The following is a 19,082-nucleotide window of genomic DNA, read 5'->3' as shown; positions in this document are numbered from 1 at the left end:
GACCTGGACGCCTAGTCGCTGATCATCTCGTTCCTGACCTGCACAAGTATCTGGATGCACAGATGCATAGGCAGGTCACTTTGTAGCTTTGGTACGATGGGGCCGGGGATGCAGATGTGAAGGATACATCCTACGAATACCCATCACTGCCAGTTCTTCGATCTTCGAAATGGGACAAGTCGGTTACCCATATTTTGGCAGGCCGCTTGCTAGTCTGGCAGATCTGGGTATGCCATCTGCTGTCTCGATGAGCCCAGCCAAAGACATGTACGGTATGCCTGACACTGTAGCGCTAATATAGACATGTTGGCAAAGGCCAGATATGTGATGAATTGCAAATACGACACTCTATTTGTAAGTGATGATTTGGCAGTCAACAGTTGTATACAAACTTTGAGCAGACTTGTCGATCAACAGGAAGCACAGCTAACCATCATCCAGGCAAGCGTAGCCACCTCGCACCTTACTGTAGAAAATCAGTAATTACTGCCGACCTATCCGCGTCATTCAATACAAGCCATGCTCTGATTGCTGTTGTTCTCCCCAACGCGAGAGTTCCTTTGATAAAACTCCGCTTGACCGAATCTCTGTTCTGGCTAAGAAGGCTAGGTAATTGCGCTATGGATCCTTTCGTTCAGCAGGACATTCTGGCGGTGACTCGGCTTTCGTCTTTGGCGTTAGCATCATACACAATACATGTTCCAGGTTCGCTTGCACAACGAGACATGACTCGGTGCCGATAACAATATATTATCGGGGTGTCGGCGCTCTATCGGGGACTCGCGTCCTAGACAGCATTCTTGACCTGTCAATGGTTACCCATCCGAACCTTGGCTTCAAATACCGAATCCCGGCTTCTCTTTGGGGGACACTATTGTTACCAACAGGAAATCAGATTGAGGCACAATTGTGACGAGCATGGAGCCTAGATGCAGATGCAGAGTGGCACTACCTTAGCTTGCGTATCTCAAGTGGCCGTTTGTCAGGCACTCGTCAGCTGATCACCTGCCTTAAGTTGGTATAGAGTGAACAGTATGCTTCGTTCTCGGCGGCCTGTAGTTATACGCGATGGGTTGTGGCCACTATCAATTTTTGACAGAGCCACAATTGCGAGCTCATGAGCCAATGAACGCCAAGCAAATCTCGAAGCCTCGCTTCGACCTTCCTCGGCCATCGTACACGTTGACCCGTACGAAGCGTATGCGGGAACAGGACCGAGTCCGAACGGAGACCAGTAATGCTCAACATGTCGGCAAAGGTACCGGCCTATCTAAGAATGACATTCACGTCCTGCTATTCGCGTTTGCGAAGACAAGGCGAAAGGGCCCATCTGGTTCCAGCATTCGATCGACCTCAAAGAACCTAAAACCAACTTACTTGCAATCGCCCTTGATCTTGAGTACTGGCTTGATCTCTTGGATACCGTGTTGCCTCAAGGTATCCACCAGACTATGAGAGGCCTCGACCACATCTGGTAGACCTCTGATACACTATAACGGAAAAGTGACTGTCACTCCCCGTCTCGAGGCGACAGTGGTCATTGTGGAGGAAGAGCGAGTCTTCCGCAGGACCGCTGAGGAACAACTCGCCACGAGTGTTTGCGGTTGAACGGTACACTGCTCATCGGTCCGTGAACTAGGTTCTGGGTGCTGTATGATTGACAGTGATGAAGATCATAACAAAGGCAATCAGCGCTGAGGTCTACTTTGCGTGAAAATATGGCTTCCGCTAGCCAGTGCATGGAGTCTCCACCACATAAACAGGTTTTCGACTGCCGCTATCTCCAGCCATCCTACAATTCTTTAGCTTGGGTCGCCTACAAAGTACGTCCTGATACCACCTCGGCGGTTGACATCACAAGCTGAGGCTGTTTCTGTCTTATGCTGCAGCTCCTAATCTGATGGTTGCAGGCGGAAAAACTCTAGCTGGCCTCAAGAAAGAGCACTTGGCTCGTCCAAAGCAACACACATGTGCAGGCAAGAACAGCTGGCTCTCTGACTGTGTGTTGGCTGCCCAGCTGCACAATTGTTGCGCCTTGCACGCCCAGCTTTCGCCATTGATGCATAACTCCTCTTAATTGCTTGACTTAGCGAACATGACCCCAAATCGCTACTGTTCAAACCGCCTATAGACTTTGATGATCAAAGAGGATAGCAAACTTGCTCTGGCCCTTCCTGAGCATTACGACATAGAAACCCGCGTTGGAGGTATCTCATGAGAGGCATGATCAGATCGATCGGTAGATGATCATCTTCTTGGCTCTAATGAATGCCTTGCCCGGTGTGATGGCTCAGTGGGGGAAACCCGGGGCCGGCATGAAGTACAGGCATCGATCCGAGCATGACAGGTCTAGTCACGCCACAGGATTCGTAGGCTCATAACGCCGTACTTGCATCTGTGGACCCTGTCTCACCTGTGGACAAACGCCACAACAAACTCGAGTAAATATTATCGACACTACGGTAATATCTCTACCACCGTCGACGGCTTTCGCTCATGACGTTTCTGTAATCCCAGCTGCATAGGGGTATTGAAGCGTCCTCACGAACGCGGCCTCTTTCAATTCAGTCAATGCGCTTTGCTAATAGCGTTAGTGGTTGACCATGCAATCAAAATGTGCTGACATGTGTCAAAACAAAGGACCGGTTGTCATTCCGTTTGCGAGATAAAGTGTAGATTGTTCGAGGATTTCCAAGATCTTGCTGCATCCAGCTGACGTACAGGCCAGCCACTATAACCAGAATCGCAACATCCCCAATTCGTACATGCAATTCTTCAAAGTATGAACGGGGTTCACACGATTCATGCATGTACGGCTACCGGCATTGTCAATTTATGCCTACTAATATGCATACGAGGTACTCTAGCGCACACGTGCTCGATGGATGGAGGCAGCTCCTCTGACTGATTTATTGGTCCTTACTGCCCAATACCGTCCAGCTTGTGGTGGATTAACGTCTGGTCTGCGCCACAAGTCCTGCTTTTGACCCTACCGGACCCTACGGACCGTTGTACAATTCTAGCGCTGGCGTGTGAAGTCGCAGAATTTGGGGTTTCATGACAGTCTCAACAAGTGAAACCATGCAGCCTTGCAGCCGGGTGTCGCATCCGTGGCAGGAGTCATGGTACACACCGCTGATCAAATATATGATTCTCGATGGCTAAGCGATGTCTGGATCAGGGGGAGGGGATTTCTGGATTGGGGGAAGGGGATCACTCTCCTGCCTACCAACTTTTGCTCGTTCTTTGATGCCTCCTGGGTCTTTGTTCCCCCCTCATGGAGTCTCCTGGATGTTCAACACTAGCCCACGCATTCGATCATCGTGGCTTCTCTCGAGTTCCTCTGGGATCGCGAAGCCCTGATGTAAGCCTCAATGGCGAGTGTTCACCAAATTGCATATGATGATCGTGGAAGACTATGCTTGCTGCATGCGCCTATCAGGCTTGTGTTCCCATCCAACGATAGCCTTGACTTTCGAATGAAGGGCGACACTTCGGCTCATGTTAGTATGTAGAGAGCAATTCGCAGGACGGACCGATAAGTATTTCACATTGCGAGAAACCGAGGGGAACCCTGTCCACTATTACCTCTTAAACATCAAACTCTGGACTCTATACTTTTGTACACCCAACATAACATAGTCCAACCCAAATCTCGCCATTCAGTAAGATGACTTCACTTTTCTATCATTTCTTGTTCGATCATCTATTCTGTCAGTCGGAGGTGAAATGTCACACTGAGTCTTTCCTTATGAGCTGGAGACCAAATAATTAAGCCAACAATTGCAAGACAATTGTTCACCCCACGACTGGAACAAGACATGCTCATCCGAGATCATGTGATCCCGCCAGCGAAAGTACCACCTCCTCCATTATCCATCCTCCTAGAATGTGAGCTTACCTTAGCTACCAAACCTCTGCCGCCCCGCCCCGTCTCACACCTCCAGACGCAAATGACAATGCCCCAGCCCGCGAAAAGACTATATAGACACATATCCAATCACACGTCGAGAAGTCCCGCTGAAACACTATAGCTGTGGGAAAAAGCGCGCAAGATATGTGCATTATCCAGCCTGCTGGGATTTCTCCTGGTCATTCTGCTCTGGAAAAGCTTGTTGGTTGCTTTTAGCTTTTTGGCTTTAGAGAGAAGTGAGGAAGGTGAGGAAGGTGAGGAAGGGAAGGTGAGTGGAGAAGGGCAGCTTGGCTGCTGCAGTACTTCATGGTCTCGTTGATGGGCGGTCTCAGTCTGGCTGTTATCGGGAATCAGAGGGATGGAAAGAGAGAGAGAGAGTTGTAAGTATGGACGTCATGTGGTGGAGAGATGAAGAAATCGGCGTCAGACAAGAGGGTTCGTCGAAACCCCGACTTTACCAGCACCGGGGTCCAGTCCATTGCCATGACCAGTCGCTGTCAATTGGCCGAAGTAGTAAGAGGGAAAAAGGTAAATGCACCGAAACATAACAGAATGGACTTTACTACCAACCTCTGCTGGAAAAATGTGGATACGCCAAGTTCTATCTACCTACCTACTTACATTACGCTTGCTGCCATTGTAAATGACTTCTGGATTAGATATTATTGTGGGAAAAAGGGACAGTATAAAATCTCTCTGCCCCTCTTTTTTCTTTCATCTTTGCTTGAATTGACCAACGATAACGATCAGTGTAACCTACCTGGACATATCTGAAAGAAAGAAAAAGCAAAATGAATCATCCTAGGGGACGAGTAGACAGCACCGAAATGTCAGAAGGGATCGAGATGAAGAAAGTAGAATCTCCTGAGGCGATTGCGATCGAGCGCACTCAGACCGCGACCACCGAGGGGCGGGATTCAAGTCCAGGTCTCCACGATAGGAAAGAGTTGAAGTTCGAAGGTACGTCTCGACTATTGCTTCATGTGGTCCGCAAGAAGCTAACAGTCTCATAGATGGCGACAACAGGAAATACACGGCTTTCGAATGGTCGAGCGCGAAGAAGTGGAGGGTGTTGATTATTACTGCTATCATTCAATGCAGCATGGTTCGCATGATACCGCAGCCGACTTAAACGAACATGATTTTAACACCTACCAGAATTTCAACGCTAGCGTCTATCCCAACGCTATTGGTGCCATTACCAAGGAATTCGGAGTCTCTGTGCCCGCGGCCAGGACAGGGCAGATGGGCTTCTTGATAGCCTACGCCTTCGGCTGCGAACTCTGGGCTCCGTGGTCAGAGGAGATTGGGCGCAAGCCGACTCTTCAGTCGTCTCTCTTCCTGGTCAATATCTTCCAGATCCCGGCTGCGCTTGCGCCAAATATTGGTACCATGGTTGCCGCTCGTACATTGGGTGGCCTATCCTCTGCTGGGGGTTCTGTCACACTGGGTATGGTGGCCGACATGTTTCAACCACACGAACATCAGTATGCCGTTGCCCATGTTGTTTTTGCTTCCGTCGGTGGTGCATTGCTTGGACCTATCGTCGGAGGCTTCGTTGGCTACTATGTGAGTTCTTTTCACCGGTATATCCAGACGGTCATGGGCTAACGTCTCTATAGCTGGCTTGGAGATGGCTCTTCTGGGTCCAGCTAGCTTTTGGTGCTTTCACTCAGCTTCTCCACCTTACCTGCATCCCGGAGACTCGCTCTGATGTTCTTCTCGACCGTGAGGCCCGCCGTCGTCGCAATTTACCAAGTGATGATGAGGACTATGGCCCTGTCATTTATGGTCCAAACGAGATTCACGGGACCTTGGCAGTGCGTATGACCTGGTCAAAGCTAAGCAGCATTTGGTTCCGGCCTTTCAAGATGCTTCTGACAGAGCCGATCGTCTTCGCGCTTTCGTTGCTCAGTGGCTTCAGCGACGCCCTGATCTTCACCTTTCTAGAGTCCTTCGGTCTGGTCTTTCGACAGTGGAAATTTAATCAATGGCAAGTCGGTCTTTGTTTTGTCCCGTAAGTACCCATCATTAGCAAAGTTGTGCAAAGGGATAAAGCTGACCACAGTGCTAACAGACTGCTCATCGGATACATCATAGCATGGCTGTTATACCTCCCTTGCTTCGCAGCCGACTCAAAGAAGCGACGTCGAGATGGTCCCGAATCAGTCAGTCCCGAACGCCGCTTGTATCGTAAGAATCTCCACTTCGTTGCATACCTTAAGACATATACTAAGGTGTGGTAGTTCTCATGTGGCTCGCGACTCTGCTCCCGATAGGCATCTTTGGTTTCGCTTGGACGAGCCTTGGTCCGGCATATGGCGTGCACTGGATCGCTCCACTGATCTTCGCGACATTCATCGGAGTCGCAAATTGGGCAATCTATTTCGCAAGTATTGATTACATGGTAGCGGCGTATGGCGAGTTCGCTGCTTCCGCGACCGGAGGCAATGGCTTCTGCCGCGATCTGCTCGCTGGTATTGCTGCAATGTACTCGACGCCCTGTAAGTTTTTTGAGCATGTTTTTTTCTCTCATGCACTAAGCATATCACTAACGACTTTTAGTGTATGAGCTGTTCCCGACCCACCCACTCGAGTACGCGTCAACAATGCTGGGATGTATTGCAATTGCCATTGTGGTTCCCGTTTTCCTGATCTACTTTAACGGTCAAAAACTTCGAGAAAAGTCCCCGTTTGCGAAGCAGCAAGAACAGATCATCAGGCAGAGGACAAAGACCAGCGACCAGAATGTGCAGATGGAGGAGCGTGTATAGATGGACGCTTGCGGAGAAACTTGATCCTCTCTGGACTTAAACGATACCCCGCGGAATGGTAGAGGAAGAACTGGCGATGGCGTGAGTTGTGTTGGCAATAAGAGCGCTGGTATAACTCGTTCATATGCAGTCCACCAAAAGTGGCGTTTTGGCGATTAAGCAAGGCCGAAGGATCATTTAGTCGTTGGATAATAATGCGTATACGAACAATTTCTGACGCGACACAATTCAAGTTCCTCTGTCTCTCAGTCTTCCTTCTTAGTCCTCCCATGTCTCTCACGCCACTTCTTCACACCTTGATCAATGACATTTCGAGAGACTCCGTCGTTGACTAGCTTCATGGTGACGCCGAGGGGCTCGACATTCTTGTTGCGACTCTCGTCGTCGAAAAAAAGCATCTCCTCATACGGCAACCCCGAACTCTTGTGCAATTTGGCGAAATGTGTCGTTTTGCTTCCCGGATAGATCTCGAGATAGTCGAAGGCCGAGATTGCTTTTGGCACGTCTGGCGGTGAAGACGGGAGACGGAGATAGGAGAGCATCTCCCTCGCCAGATCTGGAGCACCAGTCCTGGATGCCGCGCCTAGCTCTATGCCTTTTTCTTTGATCTGTCGTATGTGCACCATTATCAGTAATCTGGACATTTGTTATACATATCTCTCTGTGTTGAGAGGACAGCGAGAAAGACACCGTACCGAGACCAAAATCCCCGCAACATCGGTGTAGAACCCATAGGACTCGTTGTACCGATCCCTGACCACCAGACCGTCCTTTGTCGGTTTCAATGGTGAATTGACGTGTGTATCTACCCAGAACGGCCAGAGGGTGTAGTCTAAGTCAAAGACGATAAGTTTGGGCAAGGGGAGTCCGTCATTGAACGTCGAAGGGGGAGGGATTTCTGATGCAGGCAGAGTTGTCGTCGTTGTTGCATCGCCCGTGTCAACGTTCGAGGTTCGGCCGTGGCGTTTGACCATTGTGGTGGCTATCAGGAGTTGTACAAGGAAGACAATGAGTAATATGACCTTCGAGGTCAGCGAGTGTCGGATGGGAGTCGTCCTTGTGAGTTTTTAGAACGCGAAAGTCACTCTATCATGCAATCTAAAGGTAAGTTAAGATGTTGAGCAAGGACTATAACCAGATTTCTACAAGAAGAAAATAACAGGTAAGAAGTATATATCACTAGGCTCTTGTATAGGCTACCACTGGCAACTTTGAGAGGATGAATCACAGATAGCGGATTGACGTCATCAGCCACCAAAATGTCCTCGAAAAAAATACTTATTTTATAATGCATTCTGGGACTCATCATGGTTGATATTGCTCTAGGTTCAGCTTGAGCAATTAGTAGTTAGCCCCACGAAGACGAGTCAAGGCAACCTAGCTAAGGTCGGTACCTTAGCATATAAAGATGCAAAAGTAGACGCCCGCGATAGTGCAGCTGCAGGGCCGAGGCAGCAGCCTTCAGTGACTAGATTTAATAGTCAACACATCCAGCAGCCACAAGCATCATCAGGATCTGCGAACTCTCGTCTTTTCTCCTCCATTCCAATTCGCTCCTCAGCGTTTCCCTCTTCTGACCCCATGCAAATGCAGCTCGTTGCTGTTGCGGCTCGAGAATGTAGAGGTGGTGGGGTTCCATGACGAGGCTCAGAATCTGCATACACACTGGCAAAGGCCATTGACAGCGAAGGCTGACGTCGCGATAACCGTCGCTTTGACCTCCCTGCTCGCGCTTAATCTCGCGCATGTGGTTGATCTGCCAATTTACATAGGCATGTTTGCAATCATCTCCTCCACTGGACCTGTCACAGATCTGGGATGGGCTTGCTGAATGAGACCATGGCCACGAATCTCCTTGAAGCTTTGAATCATCTGGAGTGACGCAGTCGTCACGGTGGGCACTTGATGGACTCGTATCTCTCTTGTTCGCCTGAACATGAGACATGTTGGCAATGTCCACGACAGCTGCTTCCGGCTCTGCCGAGTCGTGCGACGAGGTCTTCCTCAGTGTTGCAGCATAAGATCGCTTCGAACCGCACTCTTCGATCGCTGGCAGATTCTTTCGTGGCGACAAGTATTCCAATGCATTCTTGATATTATCAAGTGAGGCAAATGATCCAGTCATCTCCGATGAGTCGCCGTCACCTCCATTCGTTCTTTCGATTATGCTTGCGGAGAAACGGGGTTCGGGCGCAATTGAGTAGATCAAGCGAGAGTAGGCAATCGCTTCCGACGCTGCATGCCAAAGCTCAACGCTGCGACAACCGGACTGAACCAGGGTATTGCGCTGAATCTTCTTTCTTGCACTGTTGAGGTCAGACTTATCGTGGTAGCCAGATTCGAGGGATTGAATAGACCGCAAGCTGGAGTGTCGTACACTCCCATTCAGTGACCTTCTGTAAGGCACAGTGAGTAAATTCTCACGTATTGATATCTCAAAAAACTCACTTGACAGCTGGCTGCTCTAGGGCATCAGAGGCTCGCACAAGCTCGTATGCAGAGCTCGTGAGACTGTCAGTATCTCCCAGGACATACGTAGCCCTGAATTTCTCGGCGCTCTGAAGTAAATGATTTCCGTCTTTACCAAGGGTTTCGACATTGTGATCGTAGTTTATACCTTTCAAATTTGCGTCCTGTCGATACGTTTGCGTGGAATTGCTCGCATCGGTCGCGTTGATCTCGCTGATAAGTTGAGTAGGATAGTAATGTTGTTCGACCACGTAAGAGAGGAAAAGAGCTCCAATGTCGTCAAGACCGACATTCATCAATGTCAAGTATGGCAGCGACCTCAGACCACGCCGATAGCCCAGATTCCACGTATCAGCAAGTGTTCTGCCATTTGCGCATCGTGGCATGTATTCATCGTCCTCATCCGTATACGTGTCGCCATCTGCTCCAGAATCTGCATCTGCAGCTGCATTCAAGGTCTCTTCATCCGGCAGAGTGATGGTAGAAGTGGCGCCGGTAGCTGGAAGTGGATCAACAAGGGGCTCACGGCAGTATACGCGAGCCAGGACTTCAAAAGCCCATGACCCAAGAGACGAGTTGTCACTAAGATCGAGCCTTCTCAGCGTCATGCAATCGTGGAACGAGGACAAGAAGCATTCCCACTCCTGCGCTTGTGTTGCGGTTGTGACTTTAATCTTGTTCCCAGAAAGATCGAGTGTTTGGAGGTTGAACTTGGACTGGCGTATGATGGGAGCTAGTCGAGCAAGAGAGCGGGTGCTAAGTTCATTGCCGGCAGCATTGAAGTCAACAAGTGCAAGATCCAGACATGAGTTCAAGGCATTCTCTAATCCATCACATAACAGCGAAAAGCCTTCGTCGCCCAGGTATTTACTGGGCACACGTAAATCCAGTTTGTGTATGTCGTGTCTAGATGCGTCTTGACCACCTTTGATCCCATCAGACTCTGCAGAGTGATCCCCGTTAGTCCTGACCGTATAGACTGTCGGTTCTGATGCTGTCTTTGCTGCTGTTTTGACGGCTTCGCGTTGTTTCTTGTCGGCTCTTTTGACGAGGTTAGCGGCGATGCTCCTTCCCAACTTGGGTCCAGACGACGTGCGCTGGTGGGAATTTAGTGATCATTGAATATAGCGATGATACGCGTGAGCTTGGCTTACTCCAGTATAATCAAACTTGTTGGACTTGACCATCTTGTCTGATGTGAGGTCGAGGAATGCGCGAGTTTTTACATATGCGGTTCTCGTTGGGTCGGAGGTGTTGTTCGGAGTCAAAGAAGAGAAGGAAAGGGAAAGTGGCATGGATGACTTATGTTGAAGAAGTGACTTGCAAACAAGGAAGCTGCCCCTTCCACGAAACACCTCACCTCCACTTCTGGAAATTGACAACATGACTGTACGACGTGAACACACGCCATCGAAGGTGATAGAAAGGATACAAGACCGTCAGTCGTATCATAGAGAAGCGGATCGTTGTAGCTCTTCCTTACCGTTCCCTACTATCTTATGATCCAGGGGCGAAGGAAAACGAGGTTCGCAGACAAAGGACATGCACCTACCCTCACCGCCAATGCACACAACGCAAGCTGCGTGTTGGCAAGACATGGCAAGCAAGACATGGGGCTCACTAAGATTGCGTCGCTTTCTCAAACAGATTCCACAATCGCTGGAATGTACCTGTACCGTAGGTAACTCAGAAGGAGGGAAGGGTAATGATTCCGATAAGCCAGACTCAAAGCTAGCTGCCAGGTATGCCTGCCCGGACTGACACTGATTTATCCCTCGGCTGCTTTTCTCTACTGTTCGAGTCCGTACACAAACATCGCGAAAACCATCGAATGACATTAGGGAAAGACTCGATCAGATGAAGTGGAAGTCAAGCACGAGCGTCTGAACGCCCGAGATTCGCTCCGCACGTGTCCCACTTTCTAGGCCTGCAAATCGCACCTCCACCTTCCTGATATAAAGGTACATAAATTACTGTAATAATTCAGCGAGCGGCGCATTAGCTGGGAAAGTAGCATTCAGCTTCGCTGCCGAACCAAATGGCGAGTGCAACAACATCTCGTCGTCAACAGCCAACAAGTGGGACATCGTCTCGTCCAACTGCCGCAGCACTTCCAAAACCACCATGCACTATTCATCCATCTGCCACAGTCTCAGACAAGGCAATCATAACGGGATCCCATCCTGTGACCATCGATGAAGGCTGTGTGATACACCCATTTGCCAAGATCACGTCTACCATTGCACCTGTGCGGATAGGAAAACATTGCATCATAGCAGAGCGGACCTCGACTGGACTAAGCACCGAAAGTGCCGCCTCTGAGAATTCAGTCGTTGTCATCGAAGACAATGTCAGTATCGAGAGCGGAGCTGTTGTGGAAGCAGCACGCGTAGGGGCTGGTAGCGTTGTGGAGGTCAATGCCAGACTGGGTCCACGAGCAGTTGTCGGCAAGGTAATCACAAATTCAAGATATCGATGTTCAACTACAGCTGTTGTTGAGACTGACAAAACATATCAAAGCACTGCAAGATATCTGCACTCTGTAACATATACGATGAAGTCCCGGACTACACAGTCGTCTTTGGCGAGAACACAAGACGTATAGATACGACTTCCAAGTCTCGCGCAGACATTAGGGATCTGAAGATCAAAAGTCACCACTTGCACATCGAAACGCTGAAGCGATTGATACCAAGTAACGCTGCCAAATGGGCCTCTTGAGTCGCAATGGCTGCGGTTGTTTTACAGTAGCTTGACATGTTCAGAGTTAATGCTCCCCGGGAAATGTTTCAACTAACGCAGTCAAGATGATGGCTACGTCATTGACTAACAATTTACATTTTGTGCTCCACCGTCGACGAGCACAGGATGGGTTTGTCTTATCGCAATGTTGTATAGCAACTATATTCGAAGGATACCCTGCCGGCAAATTCAATTCTTCATCATGGCTGAACCGAAGCGTACCTATGCATCCATGTTTGCTGGCGCGGGCTCGCAGTCGAACCCATCCAGCAACAACGACAGTTCCAAGTCAATTCCACCAACCACAAAACAGTCCACTACTTCAAAACCGCAACCGAGTAACAACCAGGATGGCCCGACCAAGGCCTCAAACGGCCCCTCCATTTCAAGACAAGCAAAGTATACCAGGCCCAAGCAACAACAACAAGAGCCAAACAATCACTACATCCCCGAGACCCAACGCACCAACACCCACGGCTCATCGAGAAAGGACTCCACTGTCTACGTCCTCACATTTCTTACCTCAAAATCGCACCACGACACGATGACGTCCTTACGAAAAAAGTACTTCCCACCACACCTGAACAAACTCGACGCCCACCTGACTCTGTTCCACGCGCTACCAGGCGACGCACTGTCATCAGACATAATCCCGACTCTGCAATCCGTGGCGAGATCCACCTCTCCTTTCCCTCTGAATGCGTCCCGCCCTTTCATGCTAGGAAAGCACGGCATAGCCATCGCAGTGCCGAAGACCAAAGGCGGGGAGCCAGCGGCGCAGATCCACGAGACGCTGCAAGCCGAGTGGATGGAGATGTTGTCGCCTCAGGATGCGGCGAAGGGAGGGTTCAGAGCGCATTATACCGTCATGAATAAAGTGGACGATGAGAGTGTTGTGCAGAAGGGGTTCGAGGAGATCAAGGGTGGTTGGGAGGGGTGTGAGGGGGTCGTTGAGGGATTGAGTCTGTTTCGGTATGAGAGGGGGAGGTGGGTTCGTTTCGAGGATTATAAGTTCGAGGGGCCAGAGTGAGAGATGGGGTTCCTTACTTCTTGCATCTGGAAGGACCATCTAGTGTTGTGTTCCGTCATGTCTTTTGTAGAATTTTAGATGAGCTCTCATTTCATGGCTCTCTATCATGCGCACGTGTCACACGATTGACGTGCCTCGATTACTGATGTTTTGTGTTTTTTTCTTCATCGTATCTAACCGTAAATGTAGTAGGATTTATCTCTTCTGCTTTTCTTTCTTCCGCATCGAATTCTCGCGACTCTCCTTCTCTATATATAAGCCCCAGATGGAAAAGAACCCAACTAGAGCACGATGCCTACACCAAACGTCAACTTGATACTTCTGACATAGTACTCGTCCCAATTCCTCTGACTAGCCTCCTCCTGCCCAACGGGGATCCCCTGCCAATCCGCACGCATAATCGTGACAGCATCGACATTATTCTGCTCGAACTTCAAGCGCAGCGTACTGTAATGGCCCCGAGGCCACTGGGCGAGTCTCCACTTCTGCTCGATGGACGTCGGCGGCGACAGCGCCGTGTACTCGCCGCTGACGTTTCCGCCGAACAGCTCGAACTTGCCGCCTGGGTGGGCGCCGTCGAAGACGCGTGGCGGCGAGCGCGTGAAGGCCGCGATTCGGCCCGCGTCGGTGAAGATTGAGTAGAGCGTTGCGGCGTCGCAGCGGAATTCTTGCTGGTCGCTTAGGCTGGTCACGTTGATGGCTTTCGCGCCTGTGGTCGAGGTCGCTGCGGATGAGGAGGCGGAGCCGTCGTCCTTTGCGTTGGCGGCGCTGTTGATCGACGAGCTCGAGTAGACGGTCGCGGGCTTGAAGGCTGTTTGGTGGTCTGCGCCGTGTTGCAGGTCTTTGGCGTGGGTGTCCATGAGTGCCGGAGCGATCTTCTGCAAGTGCGTGCGCAGCTGAGGGGTGATTTCTGCCTTGACGAGGTCCTTGACGGGCGTCTTGGTCGCTGACTCGGAGTAGATTTCAATGTCGAAGACGTAGTCGTCTTCGTCTGTGTCGTGGGCGACTTCGGGGATGTTGATGGTGCCGCTGACGTCCTCGCCGTCCTTGGTCTTGCCTGTCGGGGGGCGCGGGTTCAGCAAGATAGGATTGTTTGCTTCTTCTTGCACGATTGCTCACCTGTGTATTCAAGTTGCAGCTTCAGGTCAAAGATGGTGATGACCTTGCCCTTGCGCTGGGCAACCTCGGCATCGCCTTCCTGCGAGAGCAATTTGGAAATCTCGGCCGAGGCGCCGTCCCTCTCCGCCTTGATGCCGACGAGGTCCTTTTCGAGATATTCTTTCGTCCATGATGTGACGTCCTTGTTGACCCAGTGCCAGTTGTTTGGGTTGTGGAGAACCATTGTGGGTAATGATTGTTGTGGATGATTGGGAAGATCAATGTCTTTTTGTGGTCAGTCGAAAACGGGCTCAAGTCATGAAATGTGAAACACATGTGTCATGTATAAGGTATTCATTGTTCTTTGTAGAAGTTGTGACCCCTCTCTTCTTCTTTGTGTGTGTTGAAGGTGAACGGTGAACGAGAAGAACTGACCTTGGCTACAGGAGATGACTATTTCGCAGGGACAGGCTTGGACGGCTACAACAGTGTGAACAAGGAGCGGGCTATGTATGATACCTTATGGTGTGGCAGTAATTGACCAAAGAGAACCCAAGGAATCATCTAGAAAGTGGGATGGATATGTCTTTACAGCAGAGCCGCATCACTCCCGAACTCCGCAATGGAGATGCCAAGACTTGGCTCTGTAGACAAAAATATATCGTGGACAATCGATGCTCTTCATCAGAAGAGACCGTGTGAGAGTCAGATGCTGTAGACGGAGCAGATCGGACTCGGCACTTCCGGCTCTTTGCCAGCCAGCATCGGAACCATAGGACTGGCAGGGATATGAATATTTTTGACGTGAAATAAAATCTTGTATTCCCATTCGTACACCAAAGACGCCTGTATGCGGTCTTGTCGAGCGCGCATCCCAACCCGATATACTCCGTGCGATGCTTCGTGTCCATCTTGACCGTCCAAGGCTCTGCTACAAGGCTCTGCTACACTGCCATGTGGATGGTGTGGGCAGAGTAGACCAAAAATGCATAGTACATGTAAACCCGGCGCGACCGGTCTACCTTCGCTTGTGAGGGCCGACGATCTGGGGGTATAGTCTGGAAAGATGGTAGTTGATGGTGCTCTTCTTGTTCGATTGGGCTTTCTGTGCGCAAGTGTCAGTGATGGGTGACCAAGTCGAGGAGAGTGCGACCGATGGCGTACGGGAGCGTCCATGCATGCCCTTAGCTGTTGCTCCAATGCCGCGCATCCCTGGGCGCTGTATCCGGACGATGCCCAGCATCCTGACAGGAAGAGTCAGCGATATACAGAAACAAGATGTGCTGATCACGCTCCATACCAAGAACCGAAGACATGACGCCGATGCAAGGGTTTGCGTTGGCCTGGTCGGGTCTGCGGACTCGGAGCTTGGGAAGAGGTGGAAGGCGAGGGGCAGTGGCCCGCGTGACGGCCTGAGAGTTCTTGACGACCATTGTTGCGGTGACGGTATATGAACATGAGACTATCGTCAGATGTCGCCGTGGATCTGGTGTGTCTCTAGCCGTCGTCTTCCAATCTTCGAGTCGCGGGCTGCTTCCGCTCACGTGACCACAGCTGTGGCGGCCAAGTGTGGTCACAAGAGCTGGTCCAAGCGTCGCCAAACACGCGACACAACTGCAAGAGGAAGTGACGGTGGAGGGATTTGTTTGATTGTTTGGTTGTTTACTGCGGGCAGTCCACCTGCGCGTGTTCCACTCTGTGTCTCCACCCCCAGTACATACACAGATATTCACACATTCTCTTATCTTTGTGCGCGCAATGGAGAAGGCAACAGTACCACTGGACACCAACAGTAGTCAGTCCGACGACAATCCACCTCAAATACACCGACAGTCACAAGAATTCGGAGCGACATGGGACCCCACCGACTCTGCACATCTACTTCCCGCTCTCCGACTCAAACATATACCACGCGCCTGGGAGCGTAAAGCGCAGTCGCCTGCTATCAAGCATCGTATCGCCCGTAAGGTATGGCATCGCCACGACTTTCCGCAATCTCATGTCGTCACCGCCTCCTCGTCGACCTCCGTCACGGACAGACCAAAGTTCCTCAACAATGCTCGCATGACCCGGATAAAGAACCTGATCGCTGCCTCTCCATCCCCGAAGAAAGTCGTCAAGAAGCGCTGCGTCAATACCGGATTTGGCCAGAGCGCGACGGCAAACCATTGGGACATGGTGGCGGCGACTCCCCTACGTATGTGGTTCATGATACCCAGTGAAGCGACCGTGTCACTAATCTCTTGCCACTCTAGGCAAGAGAGCCCATAAACATGTTGTTCATGCGCAGTCACCACTAAGATATTCGAAGAAATCGGCCATGGTGCCCGAGATACATGCATCAGCACCGGATGAGCCTCTGGTCGAGGTCCAAGCCGACGACAGCGAGAAGTCCGACAAGGGAGACTGGTCAGATGTCGCGTCAGAAGAAGACCAGGTTGAGGAGGAGCCAGAGACGCAATCAAACGGTGGTGTTACGCCACAACAAAGCGTAGATGTGAACGTCTCAGACGATGCAATGCCCGAGACACAGGAAGATTCGCCCTCACCACAGGACGACCAACTCATCATCGACATTCCCGAAGTCAGCGAGACCTGTGAAAGTGTTGTGTCACCAGTGGTAGATCTGCAGAACCTGCCTTCGAGTCCTACTTTGCTGGATGTTTCAATCCACTCACCGATCCACCGCTCTGTTTCTGCCCCACCCGCCGGAGCCGAATCTGCAGAAGCTCGTCAGAAACCTAGGATATCAGATGACACCGCCATTCTCCACGCCTTCTTGAACCGCGCAGCAGCCAGCAAAAAGCCCTCCATTTCTATCGGTAGACGGGAGTCCTTGACCAACCGGAGAGACTCTGACGTAGTCCGCCAAGCCCTCGCATCGCCCGCAAAAGTCGACATTCTGGGAGATCTGGATCCTAACAGCCCAATGCCTAGGAAGTCCGTTGCTGTTGTCGAGGACGTGGCGTGCGAGAACGAGTCCGAAAGCTCTCTTGAGCCAAGTGAAGAAACACCGGAAACACTCCCTGAACCTGCCGTTGAGAACGAAGCAGCGGCAACCGATGCGAAACCGACACGACGAAGCATAAGAAGCCGCAATCGTGTCGTTCAGCTTGGTCCATTGGCTGCCTCTCCTTCTAAATATGCCAAAGGTCCTAATAAGATCACCATACGCAGTACCGGCACTCCAGTCGCCATCAAGCGAACAGACGCGCAAGAGCTGTCTCTGCTGACTCGAGCAAACACTCGCAAGAACAAGGGCGGTAGTATCATGCCGGTCGTTCGCCTATGTGAACTAGCCACCGAGCCAGCTTCTCGCGAACCATCCGAAGAGAGCAGTGGTGCTCCAGCGGAGAAGGTTGGAGATGGCGCCGCGGATAATGTCAAGGGCGTACGCTGGGATGTCAATCTCGCATACTACCAAGAGTTCGAAGACGACGCAGATTCTCAGGAAGCAAGAAGATCCGTTCCGTGTCAGGCAACCATGGAGGAAGAAGCAGAGAGGGAGGCAGAAAAGGCGGCGGCGGCGGCAGCAGCAGCTCAGGCTCCCACACCAGTCAAATCTAAAGTGCGTCGACCACGAACGCCCAGCAAAGCGAGTCAGAATGCTGCAGCACTGAGTGTCGGGAGTGAGGTCGAGGCAGATGAAATTGAGCCTCAAAGCGCAACGACGGCAACGGAAGAAACGACGTCCAAAGCAGCAGCTGCACCAGCATCGCTGCCGAAGAAACGGAAATCGCGCATCGCCACACCAGCCAAAGGTCTTCTATCGTCTGCTGCATCACTTCTTCCAGCGGAAGTGGCAGCCTCGCGCACCGGAACGACCACATCTGATGCTGCTCCAGCCTCTACTGCTCCTGCGGCATCTACAGCTTCCACAACAGCCACCGGAAGCAGGACAAGAAAGCATTCAACGAGAAGTCTTCCAACGCCCAAGAAGTTGAACTTTGAAGCTCTGGGACCCTCAAGTTCTTCGTCTTCATCATCAACAAAGACCACAAAGACAACAGCAAAGAGCACCTCTGCGAAGCCGGCTGCAGGCAGTATAGCGACAACAACACCACCAACATCCAGACTAGGTCTCCACCCCGCACCCAAATTGCCCGCCGCCAACCCATCCAGTAACACGGAGAACAAGCTCACCAAAAAACCAAGTTCTGCCGCACCTTCCTTATCAACAATCTCCGTCTCAGCAGCAACAACAACAACCACAACGGTGACACCAGGCCTAGCATCCCCAGCAAAGAAAAGGCCAAAAACCATCGTCGGAACAAGTCTATTACCCCGAACCGCCTCCGCCGCGGGGCACCACTCGAACAACACCAAGTCCAGCACTGCCGGATCAGCAGACGACGCCGACGAGAGAGACAGCAAGACGATAGCGCTGAGCATGCCGCCGGGGCTTGCGTCGCCTGCTAAGAGGCGCGTCAGGCCGAGGGTTTTGTAGAAAAGGAGGGTTCATGTGATTATCGAATTGCTTCTTTTTCCTTTTTACTGCACTTGTCTCTGTGGGAAAGAAATAGGCTGCTATTGGAGAACGGGATGTGCACTTTACGTGGTGTTGTATAGAAGCGAACAAGCAAGCAAGGACACGGTACATATGGGAACCGAGGCGAAATGCGAAGCCTCGACGTGGAATCGTTTGTTGTTATTTTTTTTTCATTCTTCGCGTTGCGTTGCGTTGCGATGAGCTGGGCTGGGCTGCGCTGCGCTGCGCTGCTTACTGCGAAGATGAATGGATGGGGAATGCTTTATACCAATATTTGGATTTTAGGAGTTTATTCTTCGCCGTCGTGTATCTATGCGATTCTTGTCCCTTATCCATCTTTTTCTGGCTGTACCTCTTCTCGTTGGCCTTTTCGTTCCTTGCAGGGCTAGGGCGGTCACTTCGCGGTGTCAATGGATGGGGAACGAAAACACCGTCTCCAGACATTTGATGTCATGTCGATATTGAATATCCGACAATCTCCATCATCTCTGTGATTATTGTGTTGGCAGAAGCTCATGTTTATTTCGTTGTGCTCTGCTTAACTTACCATAGTCGCCTTTCGCACCT

General features: G+C 51.0%; 7 protein-coding genes across 8 annotated transcripts; 4 read left to right on the top strand and 3 right to left on the bottom strand.

The window, feature by feature from the left end:
* Positions 1–4,704: 4,704 nt before the first annotated feature.
* On the top strand, positions 4,705–6,687 carry AAFC00_004868 (uncharacterized protein; the record flags this gene model as incomplete). Of its 2 annotated transcripts, none has more annotated exons than XM_069344572.1 (7): positions 4,705–4,873; positions 4,927–5,018; positions 5,072–5,482; positions 5,536–5,930; positions 5,991–6,106; positions 6,160–6,417; positions 6,479–6,687. In XM_069344572.1, the coding sequence occupies 7 exons, from the start codon at positions 4,705–4,707 to the stop codon at positions 6,685–6,687; spliced, it is 1,650 nt and encodes a 549-aa protein (XP_069196999.1). The 2 variants fall into 2 exon arrangements, with proteins under 2 accessions (XP_069196999.1, XP_069197000.1); XM_069344573.1 differs by having other exon boundaries at positions 4,741–4,873.
* Positions 6,688–6,932: 245 nt separating this feature from the next.
* AAFC00_004867 (uncharacterized protein) lies at positions 6,933–7,661 on the bottom strand (the record flags this gene model as incomplete). Its single annotated transcript, XM_069344571.1, has 2 exons — positions 6,933–7,295; positions 7,383–7,661. The coding sequence occupies 2 exons, from the start codon at positions 7,659–7,661 to the stop codon at positions 6,933–6,935; spliced, it is 642 nt and encodes a 213-aa protein (XP_069196998.1).
* Positions 7,662–11,194: 3,533 nt separating this feature from the next.
* On the top strand, positions 11,195–11,877 carry AAFC00_004866 (uncharacterized protein; the record flags this gene model as incomplete). Its single annotated transcript, XM_069344570.1, has 2 exons — positions 11,195–11,608; positions 11,677–11,877. 2 exons carry the CDS (start codon positions 11,195–11,197, stop codon positions 11,875–11,877), a joined length of 615 nt encoding a protein of 204 aa, XP_069196997.1.
* Positions 11,878–12,100: 223 nt separating this feature from the next.
* On the top strand, positions 12,101–12,928 carry AAFC00_004865 (uncharacterized protein; the record flags this gene model as incomplete). Its single annotated transcript, XM_069344569.1, has 1 exon — positions 12,101–12,928. The coding sequence occupies one exon, from the start codon at positions 12,101–12,103 to the stop codon at positions 12,926–12,928; it is 828 nt and encodes a 275-aa protein (XP_069196996.1).
* Positions 12,929–13,209: 281 nt separating this feature from the next.
* AAFC00_004864 (uncharacterized protein) lies at positions 13,210–14,270 on the bottom strand (the record flags this gene model as incomplete). Its single annotated transcript, XM_069344568.1, has 2 exons — positions 13,210–13,985; positions 14,048–14,270. 2 exons carry the CDS (start codon positions 14,268–14,270, stop codon positions 13,210–13,212), a joined length of 999 nt encoding a protein of 332 aa, XP_069196995.1.
* Positions 14,271–15,044: 774 nt separating this feature from the next.
* AAFC00_004863 (mitochondrial 37S ribosomal protein mS37) lies at positions 15,045–15,459 on the bottom strand (the record flags this gene model as incomplete). The annotated part of the gene is made up of 3 exons (XM_069344567.1): positions 15,045–15,131; positions 15,191–15,270; positions 15,327–15,459. 3 exons carry the CDS (start codon positions 15,457–15,459, stop codon positions 15,045–15,047), a joined length of 300 nt encoding a protein of 99 aa, XP_069196994.1.
* Positions 15,460–15,784: 325 nt separating this feature from the next.
* On the top strand, positions 15,785–18,473 carry AAFC00_004862 (uncharacterized protein; the record flags this gene model as incomplete). Its single annotated transcript, XM_069344565.1, has 2 exons — positions 15,785–16,223; positions 16,282–18,473. The coding sequence occupies 2 exons, from the start codon at positions 15,785–15,787 to the stop codon at positions 18,471–18,473; spliced, it is 2,631 nt and encodes an 876-aa protein (XP_069196993.1).
* Between the last annotated feature and the right edge of the window lie 609 nt (positions 18,474–19,082).

Source organism: Neodothiora populina (assembly GCF_041146345.1).
Source record: "Neodothiora populina strain CPC 39397 chromosome Unknown canker_contig_3, whole genome shotgun sequence".
Classification (NCBI taxonomy): domain Eukaryota; kingdom Fungi; phylum Ascomycota; class Dothideomycetes; order Dothideales; family Dothioraceae; genus Neodothiora; species Neodothiora populina.
Note: the sequence above shows the minus strand (reverse complement) of the source record. Positions and strands in the feature narration are given on the sequence as shown.